This window comes from Diabrotica undecimpunctata, chromosome 4 (genome assembly GCF_040954645.1).
Source record: "Diabrotica undecimpunctata isolate CICGRU chromosome 4, icDiaUnde3, whole genome shotgun sequence".
Classification (NCBI taxonomy): domain Eukaryota; kingdom Metazoa; phylum Arthropoda; class Insecta; order Coleoptera; family Chrysomelidae; genus Diabrotica; species Diabrotica undecimpunctata.
Genome location: NC_092806.1, coordinates 137,427,490 through 137,446,099, shown reverse-complemented (window position 1 = coordinate 137,446,099; position 18,610 = coordinate 137,427,490). Strand labels below are relative to the sequence as shown.

Genomic DNA, 18,610 nt, shown 5'->3' with positions numbered 1-18,610 from the left:
CTTCCCACACCACCAACTTGTAATTCTCCACCGAATGAGCAGAGAACGTTAGCTCATTGAAATCATAAAAAACCAAAAACTGCATATCTCGGACATGTAATCAAAAACAACAGATAATATTTTCTAATCGAGATTAAGATTGAGGGCAAACGTGGATCAGGATGAAGACAGTACTCCTGGCTTATAACATACGATATTGGACAGGCATGGCCTCCAACGATTTGCTAAAAATTACCCAAAACAGAGAAGAATCTGTCAAAATTTCTCCCGATTTTCGACAGGAGAAGGCATTCGAAGAAGAAGATCATTAGATAACAATAAGTGAAAAAACAAGAGATCATAGATTAGGAGCAACAAAGTTTCCGACGTAACCTCTAAGATTTTTGGACAAATTATTCACAGAAATCCTCATATTTAAATAAGTATAGCTCCAAAACATTTTCATTTTTTGCTAAGATACTTGCTGGTTGATAATGGAACTACCCGTTTAGACAAAATAAAAATAGTTAAAAGTGCATTAATTAGAGGGGTATTTGAAAAAGTAACTGAAAAAGTGTTAAAAGGGAACCTAAAGTAGCAGTGCCAAACGATAAAGGAGAAGTGTATTGTAACGCTCACATGCCACCATCATGCGTCATTGCGCCAACAGCTCTTGCCACTAGCTGTCCCTGCTCTGAGGTCAGTTTGTGACGGGTAGCTCTATTACTAGACTCAGTCTTTTTCTAAAACTGAGGTTAATAAGGTCCAAATGTCGTCGCATTTGGTGTGAGAAATTATCCGCAATACAACGGTTTTATTCTAAAGAAAACATTTCCATTTAGCACTGAAGCCAACAATCCAACTAACTTAAGTTCATACTGTTATAATGGTGTGATCCACACAAATTTTGTGGGAATTGTAGATGCTGTTGACAAAAAAAGGATTTATAGTTGTTTACAACAAGGCCAATAAACAACACAAACCTAAACAAAATGAAATAGGACAATTAAATCTGACCATAATAATATATGAAAGAAGATCTTTACATAAACTAAAGAGGTTGTTGAATGCCAACAAATACAAAACAGACGTTACCAAGGCTGCTCTTCGCAGAGCTAGTGCAGTTCTAAAGTCACTGAAACCTTTACCAGATAATAAACAGAAGGCTGTCACTAAAAAAGAATAGTAGTATTTTTTAATGTAATAAACTAAATAAAACACAAGTTTAGTCGAAATAAAAATATATTTAAATAAATAACAAAATAAAATTAACTTCTGTGTAATATGTACAATAATACCTGCAAAAAATAAATATTGCTAATACTAGGAAGGGTGTGATTTTGGTCAATATCCAAAAATCGGAGAAGACTAATCACTACTTAGTTTGGGGTAAAGGTGTCCGATCGATGAGTTTTCGATAACGAACAAGGAGCGGAAGGTATTGATTAATACTAGATAGCAAACGGGGAAAGGAAAGGACAGTTGGTCTTTGATCAATAGTCAAAGAACTGGGGTAGGAGCTCTTACTAGATCATGACTCCGGATTAAATTTGTTCTCTTTGATGTTTTACGATGTTTTATATTTTTGGCGGTGTTCAATCTCCAGCGCGATTCGATGGTAGTGGTGGGAGTACAGGCAGTGAGAGGGTGGCAAGCGATGTTGGCGCATGATGGCGGAATGCGATCTTTACAGTATAAAAATTTAAACTTGATACCAGGGAGGGTAAAATAATTATATATAGAATAGTCAAAAATGTAACAAAAAAAGCAAAAAGGACAGTGTAGTGTTTTGTATTTTAAATGGTTTTTAACTTGTAATAAATACGTTAAAGATTTTTTTTTATTTTTTTATGATTTTATTTTTTTATATACTTAATATTATAGTTACAATTTACATTAAACATTTCCGTTTTCTTGTTTCTAATGTATTTGAAATGTACACAGTGTCCCCTAAAGAAATGTAACCAGTTTTAACGACTTCAAGATAAATTCCCATCACAGATGCTTTCACCGGTCCGGTACTCATCCTATACCTGGAACATGGAATTTGTTTATATTATAACAAACGATGCTTAAATAAGCATATGAAAGTGTAGTTATATAAAGCATACATATTACCAACATTAAGTATGTAGACGACACAGTGATACTGGCAGATAACATTAACGACATTCAATGTCTTTTAAATATTCTGACACTCTCAAATGAAGTTTTGGATTTGAAAATAAATATCAACAATATTAGGAAAACCATGATTATAGTTAGAAACGGAAATATCTATTTAATTTCAAATATTTATGATGAAAAGGTTGCCAATGTGAGTTCATAATACTAATCTATAGGAGATGGGCCAATACTCACAAACTTAAGTAGGTTTTTTATCGGTGTTAAATTTTGGCTACCGGTTTCAAGACTTACATAATATGACCCACCATTAGGCCCTAGTACATAAGTCGTTGTTTTAACGAAACTACAAGCTAAAACCAACATGAAACAAACAATGAACAACCAAATCAAAAACAAGAATTAAAATTAAAATCAGCCAACAATTATAACATTTATTAAGTGAGATAATAAACAAAATATATATTGTTAATTAAGTGAGAAGTGTAATATTAATTAAGTGAGAGAATTGACACAATATACAATATATTAAGATATAAGTGACATTGGTTATAACCAGTATGATGGGAACAACACAATGGAGTAATTAGTTAGTTAATTAATATGGGGTTTGTAAATTAAAATAAAAAGAGTTTAGATCAACTCATTATATAATAGAGTTAAAACTTAGTTATCAGTCACAAGAAAGGCTCTTCTAATGGACATTAGTTTAGTGCATAGTTTGAATAAAAAAATATATTGAGCCGATGAGGTGTTTCTAGGCTTTTGTTTTATCTTTTTAAGATGTTCCTGACTAAATAAAATCGAAAGTACTGTATACGGTTGAACTGGTATTGAAGTGGAGATTTCATTAGAGGTACAGTATACAGGGTGTACACGTACAGGTTGTATTTAAAAACGTATCCCGGTTTTTGTACAAATCCATAGCAATATTTAGGTCCGCTGAGGATGAAGATCATGCGACTGGTCGTCAAAGTTCTTGAAGGACAAGGCACTTAACGAAGAAGAAATGATAATGCAAGCACCTTGCAAGTGCGCCTTTTATCTTTGGTGAAAACAAGAGTTTTAAACGACCATTTTATTAGCTGGTTGCTAAAAGACACGTGGCGATCGAAACTGAGAAGCAGACGAGTAATAATCATGAATATTAAAATAGACATGTTGCTGTGAAATCACAACTGTAAACAACATTATGATACGTCAGTGTAGACTAGTGGTTCAAACTTACGATGGTGTGGGTGTAATACCGCGAATAACTAACTGTGCAAAGTGAACATTTCCTAAAGGTAAAAGTTATTTCTTTTGGTGTTACTGCAACTTTTCCACATTCCCAAAGTCCTTCAAATATCGGTTATCATGATAATAAGTCACTTAGTTTAAATAATTTTTGTTATGTTTCTCATTTTCTACGCCTATTCGGTAGCGATTCATGGAATGAGTAACACCTAATTAAGTTCGTAAATTAATTTTCGAAACCAAATTCAGATGTCAGATGTCGCTATTTGCGTCTATATGAAGCTATGTTAGAGTTGCTTCCTAAGACAGAAAATATTTATTTTCACGGTCAGAGCGACTGTGAATATCCGTCTCTGAGGAGCCCTATTAGGGCGAAATACGTATAAGGCGGATACACAGACGCAGTGTACGTGAAATCAAATCTTAACTGTCTTTTTCCTTTCACCTAATTAAGTCTCCATTTCTTACCAGACTGACCATCCATAGGTCGAGTTTAAATCATATATGTCGGAAAATCCATCATGAAGCAAAATAATGTGTTCACATTAAATACCTGAACACGATAAGAAAAATAGTTATTCTAGAATATAAATATTACGAAATATTCGACGTTGATAATTTAAATCTGAATTAACTAATCTAATTTAATTTAATATAAAATTAATCTAATTTATACACAAAACATTTCCTAATGAACACTTTTTGACTAGCATTGCTTTAACGTAAACCATACTTGATTTGGAAATGCAGGATAGTGGAAATAATATGATTACCCCGACAAACTTCAATTGCAATACAACATAAAATGAACATGAGCAAGCACTAAATGTTTAAGCCAGAATTGCACGCCTCAATGTCATTAAGCAGATATATTTATTACATACCTAAACAAATACGTTGTTCTCTTCAAACTAAATAGTATCATCATCATCATCACTACATTCGTGATTTCCCAACGAAACTATAATGGGCTCAATTTTTTTTCTGTTAACATATGGATTTTCCAGAATTTTTCTTCCTTTGTTATTACATTAATTTATTATAGCTTTTTGACAAAGATTAAATTTTTGATGGATCTAGTGGATGACGAATAGCTTCAAATTTAATTGTGGTATTGTTTTTTGCGACACATCTCTTTATTTGATGCCAGATTAGTTTAATAGGTTAAGCAATTTGTCTCAATGTTTCGCCATCGTTATCTTCAGTTTGTCATTGGTTAGAAATTATTAAGTGGTTCCACGGGTATTACGTTTTACAATTTTAACAGGTTCGAACTGATTTACTGGTTTTGTAACGTTCATTTTCTTATTGATAGTGTTAATTCAAACAAACTGTGTGGATAATATTATTAATAGTGTTAATTTAGACTTAATATTTTTGTTCATTTATTTTAATAAATATAAGGTTTAAACATAATAGACTTTAATAACAAAAAAACTAACATTTTAAGACCCGTTTCGTAAAAATTTTGAGCTTACTTAAAGTTATCACTTTCAATTCGCATTTTGGTGAAATGTTATTCTGTGCTAATCAATATACGTTGTATTTTTTAAATGTTTAAATGCATAAATCAAATATATTAAATAACAAAAAAATATATAAAATATTACAAAATTTACAAAGTATAACTGTTGTGAATTCGAAAAAAATTGATTCGGAAACATTGACTCCGAAACTCAAAGCTGTTTTTTAGCAAAAAAACAGAAAATGTGATATGAAATGTGATTGAAAACAAATATTTGATGGATTTGGGAGAATATCTAATCTTAGTAGAATGTGTAGAAAGAAATTTAACCATGGTGTGGTATTTCACAAAGAGATATATTTTTTGAAATTCAAAAATAACATAAAATAATATTCAAACATAAAACATTGTTATTAAAACAAATAAACATTAAATTGAAATTATCATCTACAAAATACACCTGTATAACTATACTTGTAACAAAAAAAATAAACTCTTTTGGTAATATAAGTCTTAGTTATTCTTTGCCAGGTCTTCAGTTTCTTGGATCTTGATGTTCGCATTCACAGTATAGCTGGGCTCTATGTTCCATGCAATATGGTCTGCGACACTCAGAACACGCAAAACTGGTTTTTCTATCTTTTCCTTTTGCACAAAAGCAGCATCTAACTTTTTTTGTTAAATGAACATCATGTTGTGGTGGGGGACTTCAATTGCCAGAATTTCAGAAATTCTTTGCCGCAGTGTTTTTTGTAAAGTAGCCACGATCAATCGTTCTTGTAACCATGGTTCAATTAGGCTCATTCCTAACTGCTTTAGACAAGATTTTCGATTATTGTTTCTACTTTCTTTCCAGTGGGGATTTGAGAGAGAAAACAAAACCATTGCATTTATTTCACTAGCATCAAGTATATTGAAAAAAACTCGTAGCGGCCAACGTCTGGTCTTCCGTGAGGTAGTGTAAGAATGGCAGAGCTGATCAAATGTGTTCCTCCCTTCGTTTCATTATACGAATGTATATTATTGGGCTTACCCATAATGGCATTAAGAGAGTCATTAGAATGCAATGTTGACAGCAAAAGAACAATTTTGTTTTGTTTAGGAGTATATGAAACAAGAGTTTTATTTCTATCAAAAGCAAATAGCGATGTACCTACTTCTTTTTTTTTTTAAGGAATGTAGCAGGTATTTCTCTCTTATTTTTTCTTAAAGTACCTAGGAGAGTTAATTGATACTGTTCTAACATTTGTTTAGCTAAGGGAATTGACGTAAACCAATTATCAACACTAAGGTTTCGGTTAGTTCCATGTACTGGTTGTGAAAGTTTTCGAATATAATAAGCCGGTACTGATTCATTGTTTTCTGTGGTTACTCTTCCAACGTATGGAATTGCATTGAGCATATAATATGTTTTTGAATCATTTAGCATCATTTTTTTTCATTCCATACTTATCAGGCTTACTAGCCATGTAGATTCGAAATGGACATTTTCCTCTATATCCTATAAGCTGTTCATCTACAGTACAGTAATCGTATGGTGTATAGTACGATTTACAGTTATTCACAAAAATGTCGAATAATTCTCGTATAGGTGCAAATTTATCCACTAATTTTCTTTCTGCTCTACTGTCCTTACTATCAAACCTCACTTCTTCATTTCAGTACAAAACAATAACATCTATCATTTGTTCGTTGAACAACAAATTCCAAGATTGTTCAGGAGATTGAACTGTGCTCGCTTCTCCTTTGGGGCCAGGTAAATGTATTACAATGTTTTCTCGTCTTGTACGACCCTGTCTTGCTGGTGCTTGTGTGCTCCACCGATGACCATTTTTCCGCAGTAAACTAGGAATATTTCTAACTGGTTCATCCACTATTTCGTCTTTATTGTCGCTTTGTTCACTGTTGCTGTCTGACGGTTGCTCTTCAACGTAATCTTCATCAGACTCGTTCCCTCCAAACATATCGTCTACGATGTCGTTTTCACTCTCATTCTCCCATAAATTGTCTGCCTCTCTCTGTAATTCTACCTCAGTTAAAGGACGACGATTTTCTCTGCTAGTTGATGCCTTTACTCGACTATTTTCTCTACTAGTTGACGCCATTATACTAAAATAAATAAAAATAAGTTGAAACAAAATTATTACCGTAGACATCACCCTTGGGCCCGGGGTACCCATGCTTGTACTTCTGGAAATATCTTACCTCGTTGTTTCACTAAAATGCAGCGGATGACCCGTATTCTAACTCGGCTTACGACAGACTGAATTTAGATAAAGTGACGACACACATAAACAACTCATGCGTATGTCACATTGCAATGAATGACTCTCTGGGTTTCTGAGACCCAACAGTGCAGTTCCAGGGTTAAAGTTAGTTTATGCTTTAATTAAATTCTGAACGTTTTGGCTTATTGTAATTCTGTACAACGGATCTTCAAATTATCGTCACGTGCTAATGTGTGCTTATGTTTTGACGAAGCGTATTTTGGAAGCGAACACAGTTTTGTTGGAAATTTTTAAACTCCTGGCACGTATTTGTAACCTGTTTTTATTGTCGAACTTTTCTTACAAAATGTTCTTTATTAATCCATATTTTATCCAGATAAAAAGTATAACTGAATTCTGTTCTCAGTTTTCGAGTTTCTCTTAAATATAGCCTCCAATAAATTATTCTATTTATTCGATAAATTATTCTAGACGATATTCTAAATCTTCTTTCCCTCTCATCACAAATATTATTTCGGACTTTTCCCAGACGAAATTTAATTCGTGGAAAATTTTCCGCAATTTGTTTCTGATTATATGTGACAAAATTTTGTCTGATGTCTGCTAAAAGCTTGTGAAAATTACATAGGTATCTTATTTTCAAAATAAAATGAATGCTCTTTTCTTTAAATAATTTGCTTTACAATATCGTCTATTTGCTGAGGTTTTGTTCCTATTGATCTTTTCGATGATTCTGTAAGAAGCAGAGTTAAAGAGTTTTCAGAATTTTTAGAGATAAGAGAAGTTGTAAAGTTTAGCACTAACTAATAATAAGGATTTTTACAGCTGTCGCCGCCTTCCTTTTTTCAGCCAACGTCTCCAGTCCTTTCTGTTCTGCCATACTCCATCTCAAAGGTCTCGTCTTTCCATGGCCTCGTCCACTTCATCCCTCCATGATCTTCAGGGTCTACCTCTTTTCCTCCTTCCTATTGGGCTCCAATCCGAAATCTTTGCTATCCACCTTGTATGATCTGTTCTTCTCACATGTCCATACCAAATTAAACGTTTTTCCTAGATGTAGCTGAGTATGTCTTGTTCTACTGCCATTCTTCGTTTTATCTCCTCATTTCTGATGCGATCCATTTTTGTTACTCTGCAGCTTCTTCTCATGAACTCCATTTCAGTTGCTGTGATTTTGGACCTGTTTCGTTTATTTATTACCTAATTCTCTGCTCCATAGGTCATTATACTGCGTACTGATTTATTTATAATTTATTTATTTATATGGCTTATGCAAATCACGTACACTTACAGTAAGACTACAATGACAAAACAAATATATAGATAGTACATAGATGGTCATAGCCGAATGTTGAGGTTCACTATGTAGTCATTTCAGGCTCAGTATGTATTCAAGTCGGTCACTTAACCAGCGTAATATATCAGAGGGCATTCTGTCGCGGTATGGTGGATTGTTTCTCTTCGCACTGCAATCATATTTTGGAAAGAAGCTCTGTGCCATTTAAAGAAAGACACCTTGCAGTATCCATGTTCCATCCTGGTTATATTCAGAGTAGTCTAGGCTTTTTGAGGCAATCTGGAGGTATGGTCATTGGTAGCAATGAGTTGTTGAATTGTGGGAGGGCCTGTTTTTCCTATTCTTTTTTCCAGCATAAAGCAAGAGAAAAAAAATTGTGTTAGGGTCTGCGCGCTAACAAAATGTGGAAGTCTGGAGAGCAATATGTTTTGGTCAATTCCTCTACTCAGGAATTGCAGGTTGTTCTTCAGATTTTGATACTTCCTGACTTAGACTCTACGTAAGTGTGGTGGCGAGATATTACTCAATATAGTCAGTATGTAGAAGTTGATTTTATATTTTGACATCCAAGTTCTTTGTGTGAATTTCTGCTATTTAACCACCATAGCAATATTCCGCTGCCGAGTAAACGAGTCTTAAGGCTAAGCTACGCAGTAAAGATGCATTAGACCTCCAGTTTGTACCGACTAATTTTTGGATGGTGTTGTTAAGGTAAGGTAAAGGTTTCAATTTGTAAAAACGTTTATTTATTCCATGTTGCTATACGGAGTGGAAACATGGACTCTCGGAATTACAAGTATGAGGCGTATAGAAGCCTTTGAGATGTGGATTTTTCGAAGGATGCTGAAGATCTCTTGGACAGAGCACGTGACCAACAACGAGGTGCGAAGAAGAATTGGGACTTATAATGGAAGGGAAAGTGGAAGGAAGAAGAGGTCCAGGAAGAAGAAAATGCTCCTGGTTGAAGAATGTAAGAGACTGGACAGGCATGGACACACATTCGACACTAAGAACAGCTCAAGATAGAGAGCAATTTGCTGTAGTTATAGCCAACCTTCAGTAATGGAGAAGGCACCTTAAGAAGAAGTTGTTAAGGTCTTTTTTGTTGAGCGTAATACTCAGGTAATTTGGGTTGTATTATGGAGTAGCACTTTACCATCAAAGTATATTGTAAGTAGCTCAATAACTAATTTATTTGTCGGTTGAAACCACGTGGTCTCTGTTTTTGCCGAACTAGGTTGCTATCATTTTCGGAGATATTTTGTTATTTGTTGGTACGGTCTCGAAGTGTTTCAGATTTCGGTGTTATAACCTTATCTTCTGCATAATTAAACTTTTTAGCTCTAGCTTTTGGTATATCTGCTATGTACAGGTTGAAGAGTAGTAGAAACTGAATATATCCTTGAAGCATGCCGTTATTGAATTTTTTGGCTTACTTGTACTACTACCAAGGATTGCCTGAAATAATCTTCAGCATTTCGTTGTTTAAGTTTGCGGGTCTTGCAGTTCTCAAATATGTCACCTTGCTCAGGAGCTTGTAGATTAGTTCCTTTTTAAACACGGTGTTGTACCACTCTCCTTGCGACTATTAATTATCAGATTTTATTTCATCCCTTATTTGATTTCTCACTCTACACACACTATTCAGTACAGAATATTTTTTGATTACAAATTGTATACGAGGTACTTTATACCATAAACTTATAAGATGCATTACTATTTATATCTAATATGTCTGTTTACCTGACAGGATATGTATGTCCGCATGACAGGAAAATCTCTTCAAAATTCGAAACAAATGCATTAAATAAAAAATAATCCTACTAAGAATTTTACCTTTCCATAGTTTTTAATGGCTCCCTATCTCTTCTTCTAATACCAGTCTCCATATTAATGCAGGTCATAATACACCTAGTACATTCTAAAACGCTTTTTAGTATAACTTCTCCTACTCGAATGTATTCCCAATTATCTTCCGCGAACGGTTCTAAAAACTGGTCTTCTACAATCAGATTAGGTCTAAAACAATCTTCATTTATTTCAGGGATTCCGGTTCTTTTAGTTATGTCTTCAACAGACGATGCACTTATAAGATGCAAAGCGCAAAGATCTGCGTTTAATCCCTATAAGTAAAAAATGACAATTAAATATTAAATCGTAGCTTTAATAATCTAATTAATATACAAAAAAATATCCTAAAAAGAGAAAAATGAGCAGTTGATCTCATTTTTAACAAATAAAAATTCACATAAGAAAATCAAAAAAACAGGGTGACTATGTAAGGAACAAGTAAATCTTCAGGAATCTAAATTTTTTATTTAAATTAATCAAGTACTGAATTTCTACGGCGTAGAATAAGTTTATTAGAACAGAAAAACGGTTTAGATTTAATTTCAATGCAGGGCATCTGCCATCCGCTAATGCGTATTTCAACCTTATTAGGTATCACCAGAAGAAGGAGGAAATGCCCGCCTGGGAGTGATGCCGTACTAGGAGCGATGAGGGTCTTCCACGCGCTACCTGAAAGAGACAGAAAGTCTCCTTACTGACAGTCTGTGAAGGAATGATGGTAGTGTTTCGAAAGTGATGCCGGCCTTACAGCGGCCATTCCGCTTCCGGATCGCTGGATGACAGAGGAGAGTCTGGTTTAGCAGGTAGGAGTTTGGCGTAGATTCGGGTAGGGCATTTTAAAGTACCTCGGGAACTATCGCTGGGAGTACGAAGAACGAATTATACACTAAGGTCAGTCAGGCGGCGTCCTGGACTGAGATGTCTTTTAAAGATTCCAAACCCCCCCCCTCTATAAAAACGAAAAAAAAGGTATCATCAGAACGACATGTGTAGAGGTTCTAAATCGAAATTAAATCTCTCCCGTCATAGTACACTAATTATAAGAATAGTTATTTCCAGACGTTACAACGCCATCTAATAACAACATTAGAAATCCTAAGATTTTCTACTTGGTGAAAATAACAAATTTTTACCACTGTGCTTTCTACAAATTGCAAAGCAGACACATTGATGAATTAGTCAACAAGGGAATCTCAATTGAAGTTTAAAATAAGTTTATTGACGTTTCAATTTCCACTTTAAAAATTCTTCATTTTTTCCATTTAATACCAATACATCCATTTCTCATGTGTGCCCAAAAACTACCGGGCAATCACGTTGTTTAATATAGCATACAAAATATTATTCATAATTTATACAATTTTGAGAGCATACCCCAAGAAGAATAGTTGGTAAATACCACTGTGTTTTCCACAAAAAATTTAACTAATGTAAAAGAAAATTTAAATAATAAAAGTTAACAAAAGGACGGGTATTTTTTATGACAGATGACCGATTCTTGAAAAAACAAGTGAATACAACGCGAGGACAGAATTTAAAATACCCATATAATTAATAATATCGACGAAACAAGAATAAAATATGCAGAAAATATCAATAGGAAGTATAACAATGAAAAGACTAAAGTTTACGCTAAGGGACAAACAAGATATTTCAATGTTAAAATTAAAAAATAGAAAAAACAAAGCCCGAAATAGATCATAATGCAGAAGAATTCTTGAACATAACCAGACTCCAAAATGGTTTTCAGCCAAAGATAATGTTACAGACTGTATTAGTGTGGTATATTTAAAAAACCTTTGTAAAAACGAATCCTGGACTGAAAGTAGTAACGTCAAAAACAAAATAAAATTTCCAAAATATAAAACATAAAAAAATACAAAATATTAAGTTTGAATCATATCGTTTCTGAACCATATTAAATAAATTAGTTTTTATGTTTTCTTACCGTCGATTCTGTTGTCAATCCACGATTGTTATGTTGAATTAAATAGTTATAGCAGTGATTTACTTCAGTTCTTTTATGAGATCCATTGTTGTATCCTAATCTAAACCCAGAAGGTTCTCCCAAGATGTAAGCTGAAAACCAAGCAGCAGCTTCGTCACCACAATCTAATATAGATATTGATTCTTTACATTGTCTGAAAATATGTTCATTTAAAGACTTTAGTTAATGGCACAGAATAACTTCGACGATTATATAATTATAAATAGAAAAAGATAAAAAGAAAGCATTAAGACAACCTTTTTGGAGTCTTGGTATGTTAAAGAATTATTCCCTATTCCCATATATTTCGAGCTCGGTTTTTCCAATTTTTTATTTTAAATATGAAATCAGAAATCACAATAGTATTTACCAGCTATTTTATTTTGTGCAATTACTTATGTGAGTATTCCATTCATCCGCTGCTAGTTTATCCGTATATTTATTGCTAGCTCTTGGATTGTATTTAGTAATTAGTCTATACCTCTGGATTTGTGAAGTTCGGCTTCTTTATGTCTCATTAAAGTTGTTTCTTAAAAGTTCTGTTCATTTTTTTAGTATTCCGTACTATTATGTCAAGATATTTCCTTCCTTAATATTGTTCTGAAGCTATTTTCTTGTGGAATTATACCACCTTAAATGTACCATAAGTTTGAAGCTATGTTTCGTCTGAACTAATGATTGGATTTTAATGACGTTTTTTTTCATATTATAGGTATATTTGTAGTAAATCAATGTATTATTGTCTTTAAAAAAATATCAACGTTTTACCCATATACGGGGTGTAAAAATGAAGTTGTGTTTTTTCATCGTTTTTTGCAACACCCTATAGACTTTATTAGAACAAAACGCTACATCTTATTAATATTTTAAGATAGATTTATTCTTTTACAGATTTTAGTGAAAAAAATTATCTCGATATCTCTATTGTTAAAGATTATACAGAACTTTAAACGTAACAAGTTTTTATTAACATTTAAAGCAAAGAAAACATTAATTACATAAACTTTTTTGATTTTCAGAATTGATTCATTGATTGATTAAGCCATATTTAAAAAGTTTGAAATTTTGTTAAGCCTCTCTTTTTTAATATTGTTACACTTCTTGAAAATTAACTTTATTGAACACCAACAATATGACAATACAATATAACTAACTGACAACTATATAATTATTATTTTTTGACGTTTCAAACTTCACTATTTTTTCGTCAACGGACTTTTCCTATGTGGGATAAATCTTTCGTAACACTGCTTCCTCTTTTATAGTTATTCGCCTCGAATAACTGGACTATCGGGAATCGATTGAAGCCAACGAGGTGGATCAGTTCCATGGTATGGAGCTAGTCTCTCGATATGAACTACCTTGGGTTTACTTCTAGCTGAAAACTGGATGCGATAGATTAGATCATTTATTTTCTGCAGGACGGTGTACGGGCCTTCCCAGTTTCGTTGAAGTTTCGGACAAAGTCCTTTCTTACGTGTGGGATTGTATAACCATACTGGGTCACCTCTTGCGAAAGTTGTACCAGTAGCATGTATGTCGAGCCTGGCCTTGGCTTTATCACTTTGAAGCTTCAAACTTTTACGAGCAAATTCGTAGACTTTTTCTAATTTTTCTTTCAAATTTTCAATGTAGGTCGGGAATGAACGTTCTTCTTCGCAGGGAGGCAATCTTTCGAAAATAAGATCATGAGGAAGCTTCATTTCTCTTCCGGTGATCGTCATTGATGGAGAATAACCAGTTGCTTCATGTTCGGAACTTCTATAGGCTAACAGGAATAGAGGAATTAAACTATCCCAATCTTTTGTTCTATTATGTCTTTCGACCATTCCGTCTGATTGAGGATGGAGTGGCGTAGTGCGAGTTTTCTTAATACCCAAGATTTTCATTAATTCTTACCATAATTCTGATTCAAAATTTCGTCCTTGATCAGAATGTAACTCTAAAGGAACTCCATGTCTTGATACGACGTGTTTTATAAATGCTTCTGCTACTGTAGTCGCTTCTTGATTAGGAAGGGGTACAATTTCAGGCCATTTTGAAAAATAATCCATTGCTACCATTAAGTACTTGTTCCCTCTCTCTGTCATCGGAAGTGGACCAAGAATATCCACTGCAAGTCGTTCAAAAGGCTCTCCGGAAAGATATTGTGCCATTTTACCAAGACTTCTTGTTCTAGGGCCTTTTTTACCATTACATAAATCGCATTTCCTACACCAATCTTCTACATCTCGGCGACAATTGATCCAGTAAAATCTGTTTCGAACTCTGGCCAGTGTTCTTTTGACTCCAAAATGTCCTCCAGAAAGACTGCTATGAAGTTCTTGCAACACACTTTTAATGTGTGATTTCGGCAGTACCACTTGTTGAACTATACGTACTCCATCGGAACTTTCCCACTTTCGATATATTAGACCATTAGAAAGATACAGAGATTCCCATTGAGCCCAGTACGCTTTTATAGTTCCACTGTATTTGGTTATTTCCTGCCAAATAGGTCTTACTCCATTTTTAAGCCATTCTCGTATGACTTTTAAGTCATTATCTTTCTTTTGACTCTTTTTAAGGTTTTCCAGGGAAGTCTGATCATTATCTTCTTCTTGTATAACTGTGGTTACCTGGAGACTTACTTCTTCGGTTATGTTCTCTTTATCTTCAAGTCTTTTACAGTACTGGCATTGTCGTTCCAAACAGGGTCGCCTAGAAAGAATATCGGCATTGTTATGGAGACGCCCTTTTCTATGTACTACGTCGAAGTTATACTGTTGGAATCTCTCTATTCACCGAGCCACTTGTCACTCTGGCTTCTTAAAATTCATTAGCCACTGCAAAGCGCTATGGTCAGTTCTAACTATAAAATTTCTGTTATAAAGAAAAGTATGAAAATGTTCTAGGGCTTTTATAATAGCTAGGAGCTCTTTTCTGGTAACACAATAATTCTTTTCAGCCTTTCCCATTGTTTTACTAAAATATGCAATAACTTTTTCTTCGCCTTTCTGTTCTTCCTCTTCCTCTTCTTGCCTACGCTTCTCATTTTCCGCTTTCTCTTCTTGTCTACGCTTCTCTTCATCTTGTTTCATTTTTAAAAACCATGCAGGGGGTCCGGACGTATCCATTTCTTTGTCAAAATCAGTGGATCTTGTATTTACCGTTAACAACTGCTAAATATTTCTTTATCCCACCGCTGTCACCAATGTTACACTTCTTGAAAATTAACTTTATTGAACACCAACAATATGACAATACAATATAACTAACTGACAACTATATAATTATAATTTTTTGACGTTTCAAACTTCACTATCTTTTTCGTCAACGGACTTTTCCTATGTGGGATAAATCTTTCGTAACAATATCTACACAACCGAATAAAAGTAAGGTCCATATATAGCATTTCAGTGTTGTGAGCGGAGGGAATAGCAAAATTTCAGATTGGAGAGAACCTCGAGCATGTTTATAAATCCAGCACTTGCAATTTCTTCGTCCATGCCTTAATTGTTAATTTTTCTGCCCAAATATATACCTCGTTTTACTATAAATACCAGAACATAAACCTTTGATGTGTTAATTGCGAGACTCCTGTTTTAGTTGTGTTCTATTTGTTAAAGAATCGTATTCGTAATGGCGGTACCGATTTAAATGTGTTTATAGTATATTATTTGTATTTGAATATTTATCATTCATAACATATCGAATGTAACTGATAATCTTACGTTCTTACAAATTTGAATCAGAAGGAAACTATAGTCGAAGCTACAGTTAGAATGCAGTGCAGGTAAGATAGGCAACGAATTTCTTACGAGAGAACGACCGACCACGCTGCCGGTTTGCGCCGAGCGGCGTATCAGGACCGGATTTAAGAATCATAGCACTGGAATATACGCGCACACGACAATTGCATATGGTTGTATAAAAGATTATCATTATTGTTTTAACTAAAGCATAATTCAACCATCGATGTACAAATAAGAGAGTTACATTATCGAACTAAACAATAACATGAAGAAAATTACTATAAAAAAGTAAAATATATCAAAAATTCATTGTCGAGAGCTTATCTATATTTCAATTTCATCAATTTTCAATAGAATCCATTGTAAACACATTCGTTGGGAAATTAAGATCATTATAAAGTCATTAGGTTAGGTTAGGTTAGGTTAGGTAGGCTTACGAAGGAAAATCTCTAAGAAGAAGAACGAGTCTTGGGAAAGAAACTGCCAACGAATAAATACTTATCCAGGAGGAACCAGAAGCACAGAAAGCTGGAAACTGTTAAAAAAATTGACAAAAGAAAAGAATAAAAAAGTAATACAGAGCATAAAACCTGAAGACTGGGAAGAGTATTTCAAAGGACTTTTGGTAGAGAATAGAGTCGAATTTCAGGAACATAGAAATCAAAACCAAGATAGAATTTCAATAGTTGGCTCGCCAATAAGATTAACAACAGAGGAAATTAAAAATGTATGTAAACAGCTGAAGAGGAACAAAGCACCCGGACCAGGAGATATACCCGGAGAATTGTTTAAGTACGGAACGAACAAATTGTACGAATGTCTTCGACAACTTTTTCAAGAATGCATAAACACAAGCGAAATCCCTACGGAATGGAAGATATCATACCTCAGCACTATACATAAAAAGGGTGATAAAAATAATTGTGAAAATTACCGAGGAATAGCTGTAACCGGATCTATGAGTCGAATATATGGAAAGGTGTTAAAGAACCGAATCGAGAGAGAATACTTAGATTATGAAGCAGAAGAACAAGCAGGATTTAGTACGGGTCGATCCACTATTGACCACATTTTCTCCTTAACCCAGATAATAAAAAAAAGGCAAGGAATCAAGAGATTCATATGTTGTTCGTCGACCTACGGAAAGCCTACGACAGCGTTCCACTGAAGAAGCTGTGGCAATCAATGGAAAGCACGAATATTAATATAGAATTAATAAAATCCGTCAAAGTGCTATACAACCAACCAATAACAAAGATAAAAGCAGGGACACAACTAACAACAGGATTTATAACACCAAAAGGATTAAACATCAAAAAGGATGTTGCTTGTCTCCCACTTTATTTAAAATATACCTCGAAAGTGCTTTAAAAAGATGGAAACAAAAATGCAGGACAATGGGGATACCGCTCACCAATACTATGGTATATACGCTTAACTTTGCAGACGATCAAGTAATAATGGCTCAAGATTATGACGATTTAAACTATATGGCACGAAAATTAATTGAAGAGTATGATATATGGGGTCTAGAAGTAAATAAAAAGAAAACCGAATACCTGTGCATTGGAGCAGAACAAAAAGATCTCATATTAGACGATAACACTACGATAAAGCACTGCTGTAACTACAAATACCTAGGTATCACTATTTCACAAGATGGAACATTAGACAAAGCCATAAGAGAGAGAAATACGTCAGGGAGAAAAGCCATCACAATGTTAAACACCATTTTATGGGACCAATCCTTCAGCAAAGAAAATAAAAAGAGGATATATGAGACTATAGTAAAAAGTATCACTTTATAGTGATAGTATAACAAACGCATTAGAGAAATAATGGGAATCAAACGAACAATCACAGATGACCTAACAACAAAACAACTTATCTAGTTCGGACACATACAAAGAATGGACGAACAACGAATGCCAAAAGAAATAGGTACTAAAGTGGCAACCAGAAGGAAAGAGAAAACGAGGTAGACCGAGAAAAAGTTGGAGCGAAGGAATAAATAAAGAACAGAGAGAGAGGGCCATAGAAGAAGATCTATGGAACAACCGGTCTAAGTGGCGATTGGAAGTCGGAAAACGGCGGAGAACGTTATAAACCGACAAGTAGTAGTAGTAGTAGTATAAAGTCATTAGGAGAAGCGAATCAGTTTTAATCCCCATTGTCTACGCAAAGCAAACACGTCTCTTTGTCGATTTGGATACTGACCATTAGATCAAAAACTTGTTGGCAAAAACTAGGAAAGCTCAGTTCTATTTCATTTTTGCAAGCGGATTAAAGTATCTGTATCAGTATCTGTCGTTCATTTCAAACAGGGTATGACTATTAGTGTGCAAGTAAAACGTGTGGTGTTAAATGTATTGAACTATTATCTGAATATAAAAAATGGTCACATTTTGACTATTACTGCGGAAAAAGTTTCGAAAATGTGCGGTGTGAGTGTCCATAAAATTTATGACATCCGCGAGGAGGCCCAGCAAGGCGAACTGAAACCGGTACAAAAAAGAAAGAGAAACAGTTTCCAGTCCAATTCACGTGAGAATACTTACGATGAGGGAGTGAAATCTCGAATAAGGAAAATTGTCCATGATTTTTTTTTTTGGAAAACATACCACCAACCGTCGACACCATAATGAACAGAGTGAAGGTTGATGATGACCTACCAGCTTTTTCATAAAACGACATTTCGTGGGCTACTAA

At 34.2% G+C, this 18,610-nt stretch overlaps 1 protein-coding gene across 3 annotated transcripts in view; it reads right to left on the bottom strand.

The window, feature by feature from the left end:
* LOC140440100 (mitochondrial amidoxime reducing component 2-like) overlaps positions 1-18,610 on the bottom strand; it is a 36,600-nt gene that overhangs the window by 3,494 nt on the left and 14,496 nt on the right. For 2 of the 3 annotated variants that reach the window (XM_072530379.1, XM_072530377.1), the window contains exons 3-4: positions 12,129-12,321; positions 10,166-10,452 (exon numbers count right to left, since the gene is read on the bottom strand). In XM_072530379.1, the coding sequence (XP_072386480.1) occupies positions 10,166-10,452; positions 12,129-12,321 (480 nt within the window). Of the gene's footprint in view, positions 1-1,818; positions 2,013-10,165; positions 10,453-12,128; positions 12,322-18,610 lie in introns of those variants that run through there. The other variant, XM_072530378.1, reaches the window with a different exon arrangement.